At 46.7% G+C, this 19408-nt stretch overlaps 4 protein-coding genes across 6 annotated transcripts; 1 reads left to right on the forward strand and 3 right to left on the reverse strand.

Annotated features, from left to right (window-relative positions):
* Positions 1-4021: 4021 nt before the first annotated feature.
* LOC6499377 (adenosine deaminase-like protein) lies at positions 4022-6045 on the reverse strand. The gene has a single exon (XM_001954720.4). The coding sequence runs from the start codon at positions 5932-5934 to the stop codon at positions 4918-4920; it is 1017 nt and encodes a 338-aa protein (XP_001954756.1). The 5' UTR covers positions 5935-6045; the 3' UTR covers positions 4022-4917.
* A 37-nt stretch (positions 6046-6082) lies between these two features.
* Positions 6083-8038, forward strand: LOC6501203 (protein Red). Its single transcript, XM_001954721.4, has 2 exons — positions 6083-7795; positions 7861-8038. The coding sequence occupies exons 1-2, from the start codon at positions 6215-6217 to the stop codon at positions 7945-7947; spliced, it is 1668 nt and encodes a 555-aa protein (XP_001954757.1). The 5' UTR covers positions 6083-6214; the 3' UTR covers positions 7948-8038.
* On the reverse strand, positions 7961-17779 carry LOC6499376 (jmjC domain-containing histone demethylation protein 1). Of its 3 annotated transcripts, none has more exons than XM_032449592.2 (6): positions 17617-17779; positions 16233-16489; positions 13078-13238; positions 11466-12844; positions 10663-11402; positions 7961-10595 (listed from the first exon to the last, which is right to left on the reverse strand). In XM_032449592.2, the coding sequence occupies exons 2-6, from the start codon at positions 16359-16361 to the stop codon at positions 9003-9005; spliced, it is 4002 nt and encodes a 1333-aa protein (XP_032305483.1). In that variant the 5' UTR covers positions 16362-16489; positions 17617-17779; the 3' UTR covers positions 7961-9002. The 3 variants fall into 3 exon arrangements, with proteins under 3 accessions (XP_032305483.1, XP_001954758.2, XP_032305484.1); XM_001954722.3 differs by having other exon boundaries at positions 17570-17779; XM_032449593.2 differs by lacking the exon at positions 17617-17779 and adding an exon at positions 16571-16763.
* A 409-nt stretch (positions 17780-18188) lies between these two features.
* On the reverse strand, positions 18189-19397 carry LOC6499375. Its single transcript, XM_001954723.4, has 2 exons — positions 19051-19397; positions 18189-18987 (listed from the first exon to the last, which is right to left on the reverse strand). The coding sequence occupies exons 1-2, from the start codon at positions 19233-19235 to the stop codon at positions 18423-18425; spliced, it is 750 nt and encodes a 249-aa protein (XP_001954759.1). The 5' UTR covers positions 19236-19397; the 3' UTR covers positions 18189-18422.
* Positions 19398-19408: the final 11 nt, after the last annotated feature.

Consider the following 19408-nt stretch of genomic DNA (forward strand, 5'->3'; position numbering starts at 1 on the left):
TCAAATGTAACGAATCGAAATGTGGATCCTGTGTGGAACATGTGTGGATCCTCCAGCCAAGACACCACCCAGTGTGACGTCACATGTAGAGGTTCAATCCGTGACGTCACGAACTAAAGTGGCTGAAAATTTTTCAATTTTCGGGCGCTACCAGGCCCGAAGTACTAGGCGAACAGAAATGGCCAGTAGGTGGATTTCGATTTTTGAAAATGTTTTTTGTGAATATCTCGGCCATTTCGCATCCAATCGTGGATTGGGATGGCTCAAAAAAAGCGGAAAAAGAGTCTCCACCTGCCTGGCTAAAAAATATTGGTTTTGGCCAAGTTAACACCGTGGGAAAAATGTTTTTGGCCAAAAAAATTATTTTTGATTAGCTTTTTAGCTTATATCTCGTGCAATCCATAACCGATTTTGGAAGGGAATACAATTGCGGAATAGGGACTTTAAGGTCCTTCGAACTGCATCAAAAGTTTTTGCATCAAAGGACGTTTTATCCTTGAAATCATACAAAATTAAATGTATTTAGTATTGAACATTGGAATAATTTTTGTTCCAGGATATCAAGGATATTTTGGTGGAAATTGAAGGTTATTAACGTCCTGATCTCAAAATGTTACCCCGCTTCCAGATCGGTTGGGAAATGGCCTAGATATACATAATCGAAAAAACAGGATCTTATAAAAATATTTCTTTTTGGCCAATTTTAGCTTCCTCTCGGTGTTAACTTGGCTAATTCCAGATTGTGGTTGCCACTTTATGCGCCTTATTTTTGCGCATTTTATGACCTATCACGATCCTGGATTGGAAGCGAAATGGCCGAGATATTCACAAAAAACTGTTTCAGAAAATAGAATCCACCTACTGGCCATTTCTGTTCGCCTAGTACTCCGAGCCTGGTGGCGGCCCAAAATTGAAAAATTTTCAGCCACAAAAGTCTGTGACGTCACGGAATAGGCTGCGATCCGTGACGTCACCACTTGGTGGTTTCTTGGCCAGACTGGGTTGTGCCTTTGCTGAACCGGTCAACCGCTTAAAGTCACCGGTATTTAAATTTCGCGGGGGCGGGCAACTATTTTTGAATTTGAAAATTTTAAAAAGCCCGGGGAGGCGCCGGCGGGATCTATTTTTGAATTTGAATTCAAATGTAACGAATCGAAATGTGGATCCTGTGTGGAACATATGTGGATCCTCCAGCCAAGACACCCCCCAGTGTGACGTCACATGTAGAGGTTCAATCCGTGACGTCACGAACTAAAGTGGCTAAAAATTTTTCAATTTTCGGGCGCTACCAGGCCCGAAGTACTAGGCGAACAGAAATGGCCAGTAGGTGGATTTCGATTTTTGAAAATGTTTTTTGTGAATATCTCGGCCATTTCGCATCCAATCGTGGATTGGGATGGCTCAAAAAAAGCGGAAAAAGAGTCTCCACCTGCCTGGCTAAAAAATATTGGTTTTTTGTGAATATGTTTGAATATGTGAATATGTATGAATATGTTTTTTGTGAATATCTCGGCCATTTCGCATCCAATCGTGGATTGGGATGGCTCAAAAAAAGCGGAAAAAGAGTCTCCACCTGCCTGGCTAAAAAATATTGGTTTTGGCCAAGTTAACACCGTGGGAAAAATGTTTTTGGCCAAAAAAATTATTTTTGATTAGCTTTTTAGCTTATATCTCGTGCAATCCATAACCGATTTTGGAAGGGAATACAATTGCGGAATAGGGACTTTAAGGTCCTTCGAACTGCATCAAAAGTTTTTGCATCAAAAGACGTTTTATCCTTGAAATCATACAAAATTAAATGTATTTAGTATTGAATATTGGAATAATTTTTGTTCCAGGATATCAAGGATATTTTGGTGGAAATTGAAGGTTATTAACGTCCTGATCTCAAAATGTTACCCCGCTTCCAGATCGGTTGGGAAATGGCCTAGATATACATAATCGAAAAAACAGGATCTTATAAAAATATTTCTTTTTGGCCAATTTTAGCTTCCTCTCGGTGTTAACTTGGCTAATTCCAGATTGTGGTTGCCACTTTATGCGCCTTATTTTTGCGCATTTTATGACCTATCACGATCCTGGATTGGAAGCGAAATGGCCGAGATATTCACAAAAAACTGTTTCAGAAAATAGAATCCACCTACTGGCCATTTCTGTTCGCCTAGTACTCCGAGCCTGGTGGCGGCCCAAAATTGAAAAATTTTCAGCCACAAAAGTCTGTGACGTCACGGGATAGGCTGCGATCCGTGACGTCACCACTTGGTGGTTTCTCGGCGTGACATGTGACGTCACACTGGGTAGTGTCTTGGCTGAACCGGTTGACATTTAAATTTCGCGGGGGCGGGCAACTATTTTTGAATTTGAAAATTTTAAAAAGCCCGGGTAGGCGCGGGCAGGATCTATTTTTGAATTTGAATTCAAATGTAACGAATCGAAATGTGGATCCTGTGTGGAACATGTGTGGATCCTCCAGCCAAGACACCACCCAGTGTGACGCCACATGTAGAGGTTCAATCCGTGACGTCACGAACTAAAGTGGCTGAAAATTTTTCAATTTTCGGGCGCTACCAGGCCCGAAGTACTAGGCGAACAGAAATGGCCAGTAGGTGGATTTCGATTTTTGAAAATGTTTTTTGTGAATATCTCGGCCATTTCGCATCCAATCGTGGATTGGGATGGCTCAAAAAAAGCGGAAAAAGAGTCTCCACCTGCCTGGCTAAAAAATATTGGTTTTGGCCAAGTTAACACCGTGGGAAAAATTTGTTTGGCCAAAAAAATTATTTTTGACTAGCTTTTTAGCTTATATCTCGTGCAATCCATAACCGATTTTGGAAGGGAATACAATTGCGGAATAAGGACTTTAAGGTCCTTCGAACTTCATCAAAAGTTTTTGCATCAAAGGACGTTTTATCCTTGAAATCATACAAAATTAAATGTATTTAGTATTGAATATTTGGAATAATTTTTGTTCCAGGATATCAAGGATATTTTGGTGGAAATTGAAGGTTATTAACGTCCTGATCTCAAAATGTTACCCCGCTTCCAGATCGGATTCAAAATAGTTAAGATATTCTCAAAAAAGTGTGAGAAAAGCGACAATCGCACTTTTCCAAGGGGTACCACATGATTTTGAGCCGAAAATGGGGCCAAAATTTTATTTTGAGAATTTTTAAGATCCTTTGATGAAGATCTATGAGGATTAGATCCCTGATTCATGAATGGTGCTCCGTTTTTGAATCGGATGCAAAATAGTTAAGATATTCTCAAAAAAGTGTGAGAAAAGCGACAATCGTACTTTTCCAAGGGGTACCATCATGATTTTGAGCCGAAAATGGGGTCAAAATTTTATTTTGAGAATTTTTAAGATCCTTTGATGGAGATCTACGATGATTAGTTCCCTGATTCATAAATGGTGCTCCGTTTTTGAATCGGATGAAAAATAGTTGAGATATTCGCAAAAAAGTGTGAGAAAAGCGACAATCGTACTTTTCCAAGGGGTACCATCATGATTTTGAGCCGAAAATGGGGCCAAAATTTTATTTTGAGAATTTTTAAGATCCTTTGATGAAGATCTATGAGGATTAGATCCCTGATTCATGAATGGTGCTCCGTTTTTGAATCGGATGCAAAATAGTTAAGATATTCTCAAAAAAGTGTGAGAAAAGCGACAATCGTACTTTTCCAAGGGGTACCATCATGATTTTGAGCCGAAAATGGGGCCAAAATTTTATTTCGAGAATTTTTAAGATCCATTGATGGAGATCTACGAGGATTAGTTCCCTGATTCATGAATGGTACTCCGTTTTTGAATCGGATGCAAAATAGTTAAGATATTCTCAAAAAAGTGTGAGAAAAGCGACAATCGCACTTTTCCAAGGGGTACCACATGATTTTGAGCCGAAAATGGGGCCAAAATTTTATTTGTCGATATTCACAATATTTGAATGCAGATAGAATCTACTCGGAACCCTGATCCGAGCTTGTATATTTTCCACCCAAGGATCTTAACTTGGTCAACAGGTATATGAAATAATTTATTTCAGAGTCATTATTTACTTATGATTATGCAATCGGGAAATTTTACATTTTTCCTATTTGATACATATTTTCTAAAGGTATAATAAATCTTCTTAGTCATGTAAAAATGCATGTCATATTGAACATATTCATGGAGCTAGCAGCGATTAGCGAGGTGTTAGTTGACTGCAACCTTTTTATACCCTTGCAGAGGGTATTATAATTTTGGTCAAAAGTGTGCAACGCAGTGAAGGAGACATCTCCGACCCTATAAAGTATATATATTCTTGATCAGGATCACCTCCTGAGTCGATATGAGCATGTCCGTCTGTCCGTCTGTCCGTCTGTCCGTCTGTCCGTCTGTCCGTTTCTACGCAAACTAGTCTCTCAGTTTTAAAGCTATCGAGTTGAAACTTTGCACACACCCTTCTTTCCTTTGCAGGCAGTATATAAGTCGGAACGGCCGGGATCGGTCGACTATATCCTATAGCTGCCATATAACTGATTGATCGGAAATGCCATAACTTTGGTGTTTTTTAAGTTAGAGGGTTGGGACTTTCCACACATGTTATATTTGACCAAAATATCTTGTGTGCAAAATTTCATAAGGATCGGCCGACTATATCCTATAGCTGTCATAGAACGATCGAAATTGGCATAACTTTGGTGTTTTTTAAGTTAGAAAGATGGGATTTGGTACAGATTACTCTTTTGGCAAAATAATTCGATATGCCAAATTTCATAAGGATCGGCCGACTATATACGATCCGCTATATATCTAATAATATAAGATGCGTGGCGCCACCTAGCGGACTGCGACTGAACTGCAAGGGTATATCAACTTCGGCTCCGCCCGAAGTTAGCTTTCCTTTCTTGTTTTTTTTACAATTTGGCATATTGTTATGCCAAGCTGGCCGCGTAGTCTTTCACCTTTACAGCCATCTGATTTCGCTCCTCATCGTTAGCAAGGGAATGATGTACTGCCTCCAAAGTTAAGGAAATGCATTGGTTCCTGCTCAGTCCAAAGACTTCCGATGCCAGGAGAAATTCTTTGGAGAGTGTCGTGTCGAACACTCCACTATCATCAGTGCATAGTACCTTGTGGGCATCCGCTTTCATAAGTCTTTTGAGGTGGTGCTCCTTCAAATCGGGAACAGTTCCGGATTTCAGATTGCTCGTTAGACAACATTCAATGGCAATATTCCTTTCCTTTAAATATGTAATATCGATTGGATCTAGGAAAGTTCCGTGGCCACACCGAGACATTCCAAACTGCAGCATCTCCTTGACTTCTGGGGGGTTTTCAATTTCCGCACAATGTATAACCAATTTAAGACCCATATCACGGGCGCGCGATAGGATTGGGACAAAGTCTGCAAACCTTCCCTTGCCAGGATTACCACTGAAATCGATTCCTAGAACCAGATCTGGGTGAGATCGCGCAAACTCTATGGATAAAGACACTGTTTCTTCGGCCGCCGCCAAAGGTTCCGCCCGATTTATTGAAGGCAAAAGTTTAACCAGTATCCGTGGGTACTTTTCCCTTGCCGTTCTGATTGCATCGATTACGGTCTGCAAATAATCCCTCCGGGAATAGTTACTATTCGCCTTGGGTGTTGTCCTTATCTCCACATACTGGACGTTGTCCTTGTCGAAGTCCCGCACTGCTAGTTCCGTGGCATAGCGTAGGCCCTCCACTGTGGATGTCAGCTCATGGACAAAACTAAACTTCTTGAAGCACGCATCCAAGTCCGAGTTCCTATCAAATTGAATGAACCGCTGGCATAACTGCGAGAATTCCTCCGAGGTGGATCCATACAGGCGCTCGGCAAGATCACGAAGGCTTTCGATTCCCAGGGAACCGTTAAGGTGTGCATGCAACTCCACTTTCGGGAGTTTTTTCAGAAATTCCTCCATTTCAGTGGTATTAAAAATATTCAATAATAATTCTAATCACTGCTTATCATCCGGTAATTATCGATAATTGATATGTAAAAGGATCAGCCGAAAAAACATGATAAACATGGCTTTTTAAAGCCAGAAATTATCGTTTGTGCTACTTTTATCGAAAACAGCTGAGACCCGATAACTCGCACTTCTACGGGTGTGGCAACCCTGCTGTGGAAAATTAAAGGGAAGAAGCTGGTTTTGTAAATATAGATTTTTCCGTAAGAGTTTTTTAGAAAATTGGGATATCATGTCGGATGCGCACCTAGAAGCGCCTCCATCGGTGCGTCTGACAAACGATGATTTCCGTAAATTGCTGGCCACGCCGCGTGCTCCTCCACCGGGCTCTGGAACCAGCAGCACATCTGGCGGAGGTTCCCTGGCTACGGCTACATTTGCTACGCCTTCTGGCCCCGCCTCCTCAGGCTCCGGTGGTGAGAAGAAAAAGGGACAGAGCAGCAGCGAGCGGAATGATCTACGTCGTAAAAAGAAAAACTTCTATGCGGCGCTCAAAAAACAGGAGGATGTCAAACTCCAAGAGCTGTCGGAAAAGTACAGGGACAGAGCTAGGGAACGACGTGATGGCGCCAATCCAGATTACGTGAATGTCAGCACGCCGGGGCATGGAAACAGCACTCAAGCTTACAGAGCAGTGGCTCCTGATATGAAGTCCGGAATAGATGCCGCAGAAAGAAGGAGGAGAATCATTCAGGAATCCAAATTCTTGGGTGGTGATATCCAGCACACCCATTTGGTGAAAGGTCTGGATTATGCGCTGCTACAGAAAGTTCGTTCCGAGCTCCATTCGAAGGAAGCAGAAGAGGAGGAGCTAGCCGCTGCGGCAGCCCGGGAAAAGCTTGCAGAAGCGGCAGCTGCAGCCGAGCAACTGGAAGCGGAACGGCGAGAGTCGGAGGACATAAATGCCATCAACGGGCCTTTGGCCAGGAACATTTACAACCTGATCCAAGCGAGGAGATCCAAAGAAGTGCCACGCAACGAACTCTTTGCGCCCGGACGCATGGCCTATGTTATCGATTTGGACGACGAGTTGGGCGAGTCGGACATCCCAACCACGCTTAAGCGATCCAAGTTTGAGGTTCCGGTGGCTCGCGAGGATGTGGCCACACTGACCACCAACGATATTGTAATCAACAAATTGTCTCAAATCCTCAGTTACCTTCGGGCTGGCGGTCGGAACAAGAAAAACAAGAAGCGCGACAAGGATAAGCCCCTTTTCTACGATAAGGAAGTGGACACTGCTCGCAGCCATCCTCATAGTGGAGGCAGCAGCGCCCCTAACTCTTCATCCAGCAAGGGAGGAAAGACTGCTGCTCCATTGGGTGACAGCATCTACGACGATGTTGGAGACTACCAGCCCTCCGCTTCTCGGGCAGATCGCCGTAATCAAGATTCTGGTAAACCAGCCGCTTCCTACTTCGGTGATGCTGCACCAGAAGCCGCTGAGGAGCCCATGATCACTAACATACCACCGCCGCCCAAGATATCGAAGGCTATGGCCTCACGATTCGCCAACGAACCTGAGGGTTACGCCGAGTGCTATCCTGGTCTGGAGGAGATGAACGACGCCATCGACGATTCCGATGACGAGGTTGACTACACAAAGATGGACCTTGGCAATAAGAAGGGGCCCATAGGCCGATGGGACTTTGATACGCAGGAAGAATACTCCGACTACATGAGCACCAAGGAGGCGCTGCCAAAAGCCGCGTTCCAGTACGGAGTTAAGATGCAGGATGGGCGAAAGACGCGCAAGAACAAGACCGAAAAGAATGAGAAGGCCGAACTGGACAGAGAGTGGCAGAAGATCCAGGTACGTGCATCGAACATTTTAATGCATTTTAGTACATACATCATAATAATTTCCCAATTTTCCAGACCATCATCCAGAAGCGGAAAATGCCCAAGGATGGCGGCGGTGGCGGAGGTGGGGATGAACCAGATTACAAGTCCGCCAAGTACTAGAAGTCTTGAAACATTATTCTATATTTGTAATTTAATTTTGTAAAACATTAAATATAAGTATGCGTGTAATTCTTACATGCTCTCAAGTGTACATTTTAGCCATGTTATCACTATTTTTAACTGCTACTGGAGCGGGACTGTTGGGGGGAGGTAGGAAGTGGGCATTTTGGGGATACGGCTACGTTCAGTGTGCAGCTTGGCAGGCGTGCTGTACCAATATCCGGGGTATCAGCACCAGTACAATGTGGCTCGGAACTGCGAAACCGTGTGGGCGAAACACGTTCGTTTCAATTGCATCGAGTAAGGCCAAATTTGTATAAAAAATTGTTTAAATAATCAAATAAAACTATCATTTTTTTTTTTGCACAGTTTTTACAGTCCCGAAACGCATCACTTATGCCTGTGTGGTTCCTAGTTCTGTGCGAGCTAGGGGTTTCATTAAGCTGGATGGGTGTGCACCTAGTGCCACCTTCTTTCTCTGCATACCTTAGACATATGACACTGAATAAGGGTAATTACCATCGTGGGAATGCTAATCTTAATCGCTACGCTATGTCCGAGTGAGAGGTGGTGTCTATCGACGAACGGATGCACGTGTCGAATGAAAACCATTATCCTCCGGGCTAGCCGGAGCAGGGCCCTTCGCTATGTCTATGAAACGGACGGAATAAAAACGGATTTTCTATTCAAATAAAACCACTATCCGACATGTAAGAGTGTTTCCGATGAAGGATACTGTAAATTAGATGGATTACAAAACTGGCTGGTCAGATAGCTGGTACGATAATTGGTAATTTTGCGTATTTCGGATGCCGCCACACATCCTCATCAGTGACCTTCGAAGAGTTACACCCAATAGCGGCCAATTAATTCGGCAAACACGGACACACAGACCGGACCGGAACGGAGAGTACTCCGTTCTTGACTAGCTAAGCGCTCAAAAATTGAACAACATATATGCTGAGGGCCCTCCAACGCCTTGGATGTCATTCCGGCAAGGAATTTGGGGGATTCTAGTGTTAGGGCTTAGAAAGAGTGCTTAGATTAACATTAATCTAATCGTGGTGCCAGCTCCTGGCCTCTGTTGTCGAGTTCCTACGTCGGCGCTCCACCAACTTGATGTCTCTGACGCACAGGTCGTGCTTGGAGTTGCTCGCAAATCGAATAACCGACTGGGTGCTGACTTGTGGCACATGGCGCAGATCCAACCACACAAGCATCTTGCACTTGGCCAGGTGTTCCAGAGCATTTTCCGATACCAGGCGGCATGCACTTAGATTCAGTTCGGCCAGACGGGCGATGGCCGTGGTGGAAGTGCCTATTTGGGCTACACCAGCATCCGTGATCCGCTGGCACGACGAGAGATCCAGGTGGCGCAAATGCGGCAGTGACTGGGTTATGTATCGCACCGCCACATCGGAGATATCCGTACCAGCTAGCTTCAGCACTTTGAGATCCCGTAGCCGCGTCTTAGAGTCACTCAAGCCTGGCCGTGAATCCTTTGGCGGCGAGAGTATATCCCGGACAGCAGCGTCATTCAATCCACGGACAAAACTCAAGTCAAGGGTCTGAAGGGGCGGGCAGAGGCAGGTGTGGAGCGCCAGTACCGCTTGAATAGGGCAGTTTTGCAGCGAGAGATTCTTGAGAGCGGGTAGGCGGGCCACCAGCCATGCCAACTGGCGCTTGGCTATTTGCGTCCAATCCAGGATCAGGTGCTCGGGCTGCCGTCGAACTATGGCTGTCAACAATGAAGCAGACATCTTGTGCTCCGAGCAATTCATAGTCTTCCAAAGATCAGGGTCCACCGCGGCGTTGGACCACACCTTGCACACCGAACAGCAGGTGACCAGTGTGTCCTGCGGCAGATAGCGGAAAATGATTTTAAGAACAGTGGGATCCATGGCCAGGTTCTGGGACGAACTGTGGTTACTCAGACCATTGGAGCCACTTAGTCCTCCGTTATTGGCACCTCTCTCTCCATTTCCACTGAAGTTGGTTCCACTTTGGTTGCTTCCATTGCTAATGCCATTAGTGCCGCCCGCACCACCTGATCCATTGCCGCCGGAGGAGGAGGAACTGGATATGCCAGCAGGACGCACAACATACTGCGGCTTTTTTAGAACTCTTGTCGAAGAGTTCAGCATCTGCTGAGCCAGTTGTGAGCGAATAGAGTTCTTTTTTCGCGAGCCACCGCCTCCTCCGCTGCTCCACTGGCTGGTCGACACATTTGCGTTGCCTGTTCCAGTTGCTCCATCCACGGAAGAACTACAGGGAGCATCGTTACTCTCCTGCATGCTGCTGCTGACGCTGGTCCCGTCGTCGCTCTTGCGCCGCTTTCCTCCCTTGGAATCTCCACCCACGGCACTCGGCGAGATCCCCGGAGATGGTGTGTCGCAGCTGTTGTTGCGTTCGGTCTTGACCTCCAGCTGGTGATGGCGCTTCATTCCGTGTTTCCAGTGTGTCATATGGCCGCTTGCTGTCCCAGACTCCATTTCCGATTCGCTGGTGAACACGAAGTCATTGTACTGGCCAACTGGCAGGGGCAGGCCACTTCCCTCCTGATGGGCATCGCCAGTACTTCCCGGGCCGTGGGAAACAGATACTCGACGAACCTCCGAGGATTTTTGACGGGCACGGAAGTGACGGGGCTTCAGCCATGAAATTTATTACATTTACGATTACACACAAATTTTTTCAATAAATTTCATAGCTCACCTTGTAGTCGTAGTTCTTTCCGGAGCGACAACAGCTCGGACACTCCCAGCTGTTTGGCAAATCTTCGTTCACGATGCCCTTGGCGTCCGCGGCATCTTCAGTTCCGTCCAACTGGGACAAGGCGCAGTCCGGGTGGGCGATCTCGTAGCACACCGAACACTCCATCAGCGCCGAGGGCCCATCAACTGAAGCCAGCTGCTTGGTCTGAGGCGATACAGGGGTCTGCCTCCATCCATCCAGGTGACAATAGACGCACTGCGCCGTAACCGGCAGCATCGGCGACAAGCACTGGCGCATCATACACGTTTGCTTGGCCCTGCCCGGTCCTCCGAACTTGACCATGTCCATGCAAAAGGGACAGGTGCCACAGTCTGAGCGCTGGCAGGCAGCGCAATTTTTGCAACGGGTCCTGCGCCTACGCGGCTGCCCAGCTCCCGTCAGATTGGGCGACAACTTCGGACCTGCTTCACCTGGGGATGGACACTGTCCATCTAGGCTGGAGATTCCACCTTCGCTGTAGCTTGAACAGGTGGCGATGACGCTAATGGGCTGGCCTGCGCCCACAGCAGTTGCGGCTCCAGCGGTGGGGCTCTGATTGCTGCTCGGGAGTGAAGAACTCCCGCCAGTGGATCCTCCTGGTGAGCCACTACTGCTGGACGCAGCAGCAACGGCTTGGGCCAGGTGCATTTTCTTGGGTGGGCGATACTTCATCGTGTCCGTCGGCAGAACGAAGGTGGCTTCTGTAAGGAAACAAACAAAAATTTTGAAGAATGAGTTTTCAAAAGAACTGGAAGGGAATCTACCTGGCTGCGATGTGTGGCCAGCTGCTGAGGCTCCACTTCCGTTCTCCAGCTGCTCCTTTTTCAGAACACCATTGCTGTACTCGATGCCAGCTCCGATCCCCAAGCCAGATCCCGTCCCGGTTGACTGAGACGCATCCGACTCGGCATCGCGTGCCCGCCCCGCCTCCAGTTGCTGCTGCTCCCGGATAACTTCGGCGTTCTTTCGCGCAATTTCCTGCTTGATCTCCTGCTTCACCCGTGTCCGATCGTACAGCTGGAACTGTGGATGGGCATCCGATGGAGTCCTTAGAACTGACACACCTGTGATGGCTAGATCCTGCTGGTCCTTGCAATGCCGCTCTACCAGCGAGCGAACATCCTTGATTAGAGCAACCGGATCCAGGACCAAGCTGGGCACGTTCTTCTTCTGCGGCGGCAGATCATACAGATACATCACAATCTCCTTCAGGCCGAAGAGCTCGTGGTGGGTGAGATGCGTGTGGGGTCTGGCAGCCATCTCCGCCTCACTCAGCGAGGGCTCACCATCCAGGTGGGAGTGACCCAACAGGGTGTGAACGTACCGGGCGAGGACGTACCACAGCATCTCCGTGAAGAATGGATAGCGGAACTTCTGGGGCACCTTCGTACTGTCCTCCACACTGGCGGTCTTCAGTTGCTTCACGATCCCGAACGAATGCAAGAAGTTTCCGCCAAACACGAGGGATTGGGTCGGCGTGTAGACGGCATGAATCCATCCCGTGGGTATGAAGAAGGTGTTACCTGCCGTCAGGTAGACCCTGGCGCACTTCTCCACCGTGTCGCCAAAGAAGACGTCGGCCTGCTTGCCGGACAACACCCACTTTTCGTAGAGTTGGAGATTGCGATCCGTCGGTGGGATCAACCAGAAAACTTTGCTGCCCCGGAGGATGTGATACCACACCGAGGTGCCGCCGAAATCAATATGAAAATCCGTATAGCAGTTCTTCACCGACATGAGACAGTACTTCTGCACCTTGGGGTACATCATGCCACCCAGTAGATTGGTGCCTTCGCGCTGGGCGTCCTTCAGCTGCTTCGGCCAGACCACATCTACCCAGTCGATCTGGCGGACGATCTCCGGGCTCTGGATGAATCGGTCCAGGCGTGTGTGCGAGAACTCCAGTGAGATTACGTTCAACAGGCGATCCTTTTGGGGATTGTCGTAGTATTGCTGCCACTCCTTCATCGTCATCTGCAGATTTTTTTGGGTATTAACGTCCATCACGTCGAGGAGGCGGCGAGATCCGACGCAGAGACGGACATCGTTCACAGTGAACTCCTGAGGATCGGGCATCTTTAGGCCCAAGCCGGCCTTGTCCCGGAACAGCAAAGGGATGTTGAAGCCATGCTGCTGCAGGAAGCTAAAAGAAGGAGTTTAAGGAATTATTATGTATCTTTTTTTAGCATGTTCTAGCCCCTCTAATATTAAACTAGTATCTAATATCTATCTAATCCCATTCATCCATATCCACTAATCACTTGAGCTGATGAAAACAAGCTTCAAGATCATTAGATAGCTCTTAAATACTAACAATTCCGTTAAATATCAACCGATAATAGCCCGCCCATTAACAGACAGATTTGAGATACTTACGCGACGGTGAGATCGCAGCCGCGCATCTCTCGCACCATGCCCGCCTGCGCGAACTTGGAAGACTCGAGCTTCTCGGCCACACTGAAGCCCCGCGTCCCTTCGCCGTCGTCATCACCCAGCGACCACTCGTCCAGATAAAGCTTGCGCTGCTTCCTCTCCCGCTGCAAAACAAAAGAGAGAGAGAGAACGTCAGAAAGAGCTTAAACAAGAACCATATAAAGAGCCGGAAGAGAGAGAGCGTAGAGAGTGTAAAGTGTAATGAATTCCTAAAAATACACCTTCTTGGTGAACGGAGGAGGGCACCTGAACCAAGCCCACCCGTTCCGCTCTCTCTCTCGTAGCTTCCGAAGAGGCGCTGTTTTTTGTCATTTCGTTTTCATTTGCTGTCGGAGCGCTGAGGTGATGGGTTCGGCACTCGGATGACGAGTGCGATGGTGCGATGGGGGTATGGAGAATGGATTTCGTGTTTTCTGGCAGTTTCCGCGGCATTTGTCACTTGCCAGCTAAGACGGCGCTGCCTACCTGGCCATATTCCCTTCAAATTGGGCTTTGGAATTCATACTTTGGGTTTAGAAATGGGTTAAGCAAAAGCACTCACTAGATAAGCTAATTATTTGAATGAGTTAGCCAAGTGCTCTCAAAAGATACTTTTCAAACCTGACCTTTGATGCTAGATGCATGGAAGGGTTATCATTATGATGTACTAGCCATCCCACCAATTGTCAAAGGGCAACGGAAATCAAGTTGTCCGCGGCAAGCAACCCCACCTTTGCCCCGTTCTCCTGTTGCTGTCGGTGTCGGCGCCCTCCCCTCAGTGCGCATGCACTTTGCATAGCTTTTGGACCGGTGGTGGTGGTGGTAGTGGTAGTGGTGGTGGTGCATGCACCAGCACCGGCAGAGGAGGCCCGGATGAGAGACTGTTGCTCCAAGGAGCGGAGAGTGTGCAACTGCTGCCGTGTCTCCTGCTTTGGGTTTATTTTGGCCGCTGCAAGTTCGCTGGCAAGGGGGGCTTGGGGGCTGTGCAACCAAAAAATCTATAAACTTGGATGCGCCTGCCCTCGTTCGCCTGTGTGCGTTCTGTCTCCGACTGTATGCGTGTGTGTGTGTGTGTGTGGTATATCCTTTTTAAGCGGCTTGCCCCACAGAAATGCTGAAACTTGTTTGGCATGTTCTAACCGATTTTTAGTGAGTTTTCATTGTGGCGGCACAGTTGCACAGCGAAAAATAATGTCAGCAGTTGTATAATTAAGATAGATCTTAATCCTAAAAGCAACTAATAATATTTTACAGATTTTTTTATTATTCTTGACAGTAACTTCTATTTATAAAATTATGAATTTTTTCATAAGAGATCTTTTTCTGGCTGTGTGTTATTGTTGTGGCTGAAAAGCTTGTTTTGGTGTCTGGCCGATTAACCATCGACAGGTAGAAGAGGAAACAATAACAACTACAACCACAACAACAACAACAGCAGCAGCCGCAGCCGCATACAAAAGTTGCGTGCTACTGGGGAGTGTGTAAGGCAGAAAATCCAAAATCCAAATCCAGTCAAGTGGTTTCGTATAATCGTGATGTGGTGGCGTCACCTCCACAAGCTCCACCATACCCTTCCCCACGAAGCGGGTCACCTCACCCAACCACCCGACCACCTGGGTACCCTAATGTATTCTATTTAAGGTGCTAATTGCGTACCCTTATCTGCCATGTGCTCTCGGTCTTTGCTCCAATATGGTTCTCTAGGTTAGTCATCGCAATGAAAGTTCCACCGAGGTACTCGTGTCTTTCACTTTCCGCTCTCTTCCCCACAACTCGTACATTTTTAATAGAGGTTTCGGTTCGGTCTTCCTGCCTGATACCGCCACTATGTACTTCAATATGCATAGATAACCAAGCCGCGATGGATCCGAGTGCGTAGAGCCAACTATCGAATGCCCTAACCTGTACCACTGCTGGTGACGTCAAAAGGTGTATCTTCCGTTAGATCTCAGCTACTAAGCTTTGAGTCACTCTTATAGAACTGCAATACCATCCCTAGAACTGATTCACATCTGTTTTGGTTTTTTGTTTACCTTGGGAGTGCAGGAGGGATAAAGGGATAGGGGGGCGCATTCTTTCTCATCACAGGGGGGCTCATCGAGGGACTGAAGAGCGAAGGAGAGGCGACGAGCGCCAACAGCTGCTGATCCAATTTTGGTGCTAATCAAATGTGAGCTGGCGCTGCCGCTGGCACCAGCGCTGGCGAACTTTGTGAGTTGGCCAAATGAGATATGAAATCCCCAGGCCCTAGAACTCTGTAGCTCCCCTCCCCTTAACTGCCATCCACCCACGAATCACTGTACTGGAGCACTGTCAACGTCAGCATTACTCTCTCCTCCGCCTCTCTTACTCTCTTCTCTCTGCCTCTCTCACTTGGTATGTAAATATGTTGGGCCAACAACAACAATTGAAATAATGACCTGTTATCTACGATACGGAATAGAAACTGAAGCAGAATACACCAAACACACACAGAAACACACCTATAGCCAAGGCAAATTGAAAACGAAATGCGAGAAGAGAACAACAAACTGCAAAAATGGCAAATAAAACTCATTGCTTTCGGTCATGCGGCCTCAGTTGAGCTCCAATGCTCATCGGGCGCAGAATGGAGATGCCCCCCACCCCTCCTAATGGGGGAGGGAATGGGGGTGTTGGGTAGAGAGTTGGAGACGGAAAACGAAAACGATTGGAGGCGGGGCATGCCGCGTGAGCATGCACTTATGTCTTTCCACCGATTAATGATGAGTTTTACGTTCGTTTCCACAACTAATTTGCTATCTCTCCACTCCACTTCCCCTCCCCTACAGCTAATAGGGCTTATCACTCTCGATTGCAATCGGCATTCAATAAACGAACTGGCCATCTGTTAGATATGGAGTATCTTTTAGGAACAAGATTTTTTCACTAATTTGTTTTCTAAACTTTAGTTTCTTTTAAGAAAAAAAAAAAAGTTAACCATTGAAACTAATTTGACAAAAAAAAATTCAGTTTATTGAGCTTCCACTGTGTGGCTTTGTTGCTTTATCGGTTATTGATAGTGGGGCGAGTGAGAAAAGGGGAAATAGTGGGGGGGACACAATGCAGGGTGCACGGTGCACGGTGCAGGGAGTACTCACCAGTTGACGCCGCTGCACGCCTTTTGCATTTGGGCTGGGATTACCATTGCCGTTGTTGCTGTTGCTGTTGCTGTTGCTGTTGCTGTTGCTCTTGGCAGGCGACGACCCCGTTTCAACGGCGGTGGACATCGCTGCCTTTTAATAAGCCTGCGACTGTGCCAGCGACTTGAATCAGTTTCTATTTATTTCCTCCTTTTTATACGAATGTGTTCGGTTCCACTCCGCGAGCACACTCCACTCTATCGGCCAGGCTGTAACTGCAAGATCGGAGATGCGTCAGGCGTTTAGAGTCGTTTTCATGCAGATTGCAATCCGTCGCAAATAATTACGCTTATTACTTCACACAAATTGAACGCCAGCAGACACACACACACAACACACACATCGGCAGCCACGCGACACTTAGCAGCAGTAGCAGCACACCTGCTCACCCACACGGTTCAACGTCGATTGAGGCAGAGCCGGACGGAGCCCAGGGTGCCCAGCGCCAAGTCAGGCGCAAAGAGACGACACCACACGAGTTGGAGACCCAGCCGTCGAACTCACCACGCGGCAAGAACAGTGGCTCGTCGGCGTGGGGCTCACTGCGTCCGGGCACCCCCACCACGTGTGCTGCTGCCCAGGGCTACGCCAGTGCCGCCACCGAGGTGAGAATCCACAAACGAATCCAAGCGAGCGAGAGAGAGCCGCCGCCGAACAACAGAACGAGCGAGGTGGGATTCGGATTTCGGATTTCGTATTTCGGATGCGTGGTACGCGGACTCGGACTCGGACTTGTCTACTATGTGGCTCGCGAGTCGCGACGTTGGGCCATTCAACAATTCGACAAATTCAACGTTCAAAACTTAAAAACGCCGAGGATGAGCAACACAACGCCGCCGATTGCCGCTGCTGCTGCTGCTGCTGCTCCACTCACTTGGCTCCACAAATATTCGTCACGGCGGCTACTTTCCCATGAACTTGTAATAAGAATTCTAAATTTGCACTTCGCCGCCTCGTATCTAGTTTTTGTCAGATTCTTTTTTTTTTTTTTGTCGCTCGGCCGCTGCCGCTGCTGCTGCTGCCTGCCTGCCTCTGCGGATGCGATTGTGTTGGTGGTGGCTTTGCTTTTGCTTTTGCTTTTGTTCTGGCAGCGTCGCCGCTTCCCGTTCTCTGAGTTACAATCTTTTATCGCTTGTGCCATGAAGTAAATTTTAATTATAATTAATACGTACATATGTGTACGTTCATAGGCCAACACAATCGCACACACAGCCGTACAAGCACAGTTTTGGGCACTCGCGTGTGTATTATTGTGGGGTGTGTGCTGCCAGTTTAAAACCAAAACAGAATATTACCGTTTAATTTGCGTCAGATAATCACTATTTTTCCGTAGCCGATTTACCGATTTAGCTGCAATTTCCGAAAAGCGGACGGCACCTGCAGTTATACCCACTTTTCGCAATTTTTCTGGTCTTCACTCGAAAAAAACGTCCGCGAGTGTACTCGTACTCAGAGTAACCATCTCAGTGTAGCCATTAATACGTTTCAGTATATATACCAGTATCAGTGAGACCAGCTATGTTTCGTTTTTTGAAGTAAAATTAAATTAAAAATAGTTCTTATTTTTGTTTTATAAAAGAGGAATATAAATTAATCCCTTATTTTTAAAAATATTGGGCAATTTCTATCCACATTCAATCCAAGTCTTTCATTTGTAAACGAGCACAACTGAATATATCGATGTTTTTAGAACTTGTTGCTATCGATTTTTTTTGAACTTCACAAAAAAATACGAATTTAAAATTTATATAAAACGTATTTTTTTAAATGAATTAAATATCTCCTTTCAGTGCAAATCTCAAAATTGAATTATAATATTTAAAACCCTAAGGTTGCAAAAAGAAATATTTTTAATTCAATTTATCAACTTCTGACAAAAAATACCTGGCTTTCTAGACTTTTCCATACAATTTCTTTACCTTAATAACTCATTTATTTGATTGAGAAATTTTAAAAACTTGAATCAAGTCCGCAGATGGCTGTTGGGGCTCACATACATACATCTATCTATTTTCAATAGTATTCATTAATACAAAGTAAGGTAAAGGAAGATGAGTATTCATTGCATGCTACCAACTTTTTCTTACTGATACAAACATACAAATCTACACAGTTTATGCTTATTGTTAGGTTAAATTATGGCTATAGCTACAGGTCCTCGTCCATGTGCTCATCAGACTTGTTAAGGTTCACATTACATGTATTGTTATTCTCGAAAAATTCCAGATCATCGTCGTAGTCATCCAGTTCCTGTCCGGTCGGTAGCCCCACGAGTTGTTGCTGTGGAGTTTGTGGTGTCGGAATCTTGTTCATTGGCATGACCATCTGTAGGGGAGATGGATGCCATGGCACCAGAGCAGTGCAGGGACGAGGAATGGTTTTGAGCAACCACTCCGGTGGGATTATTGGAGCACCAACATTTCCAGGACCTGTTCCTTGCTTCAGTTCATCGCAAATCACAATACGATTGGCATTGCGCAGCTTCTGCTCCAATTCCATAGCCGCCATTTGGTAGGCGGGATTAGGGTGGTGGGTCTTTCCAGTGCTGGTGGATGGAATATCATCGGTGGCCAAGCCTCCGGTAACGTTGGTAACGCTGTTATTGTTACCGTTGACCGATGAAGGGCCCACATTGATCTTGGAATCTCCAGATATCTGCAGACCGCTGAAGTGCTGGGTGATACGCTCCTCGGTGATTAGCTGCTTTGGGGGTCTATATGCCAGAGAGATTTCGAAATTGAATAAATGCTTTCACTCGCAGGTTCATATCACTTACAGGACTGACTCTTGCTGTTCTGATTTTCGTTTATGCTGCCATTTGCCACAGTCAACTGAGTTTCCTGGATGGCCGAAGGGATTCGCATTGAAGCTGCCGCTGCAGTTGCCAAAACCAAACTCCATTATTCCGCCAGGTTGCGGGGCATTAAAGGGAAACGACTTCCGCTTGGACTGGGGCTTCATCTCAACGCCTATGCATCACAGGACGAGGTGCGAGTGGGCGTGTGCAACAGTTATGCAAATAATTGTTGTGTACAAATTGAAAATTGCTGAATCTTCTGCGACTTGTTTTCTTCTTCTCCAGAGTTGCCACCAGCGATGTGTTAGGGAATGTGCTAAAAATGACCAGAGAGCCA

Source organism: Drosophila ananassae, chromosome 2L (assembly GCF_017639315.1).
Source record: "Drosophila ananassae strain 14024-0371.13 chromosome 2L, ASM1763931v2, whole genome shotgun sequence".
Lineage (NCBI taxonomy): Eukaryota > Metazoa > Arthropoda > Insecta > Diptera > Drosophilidae > Drosophila > Drosophila ananassae.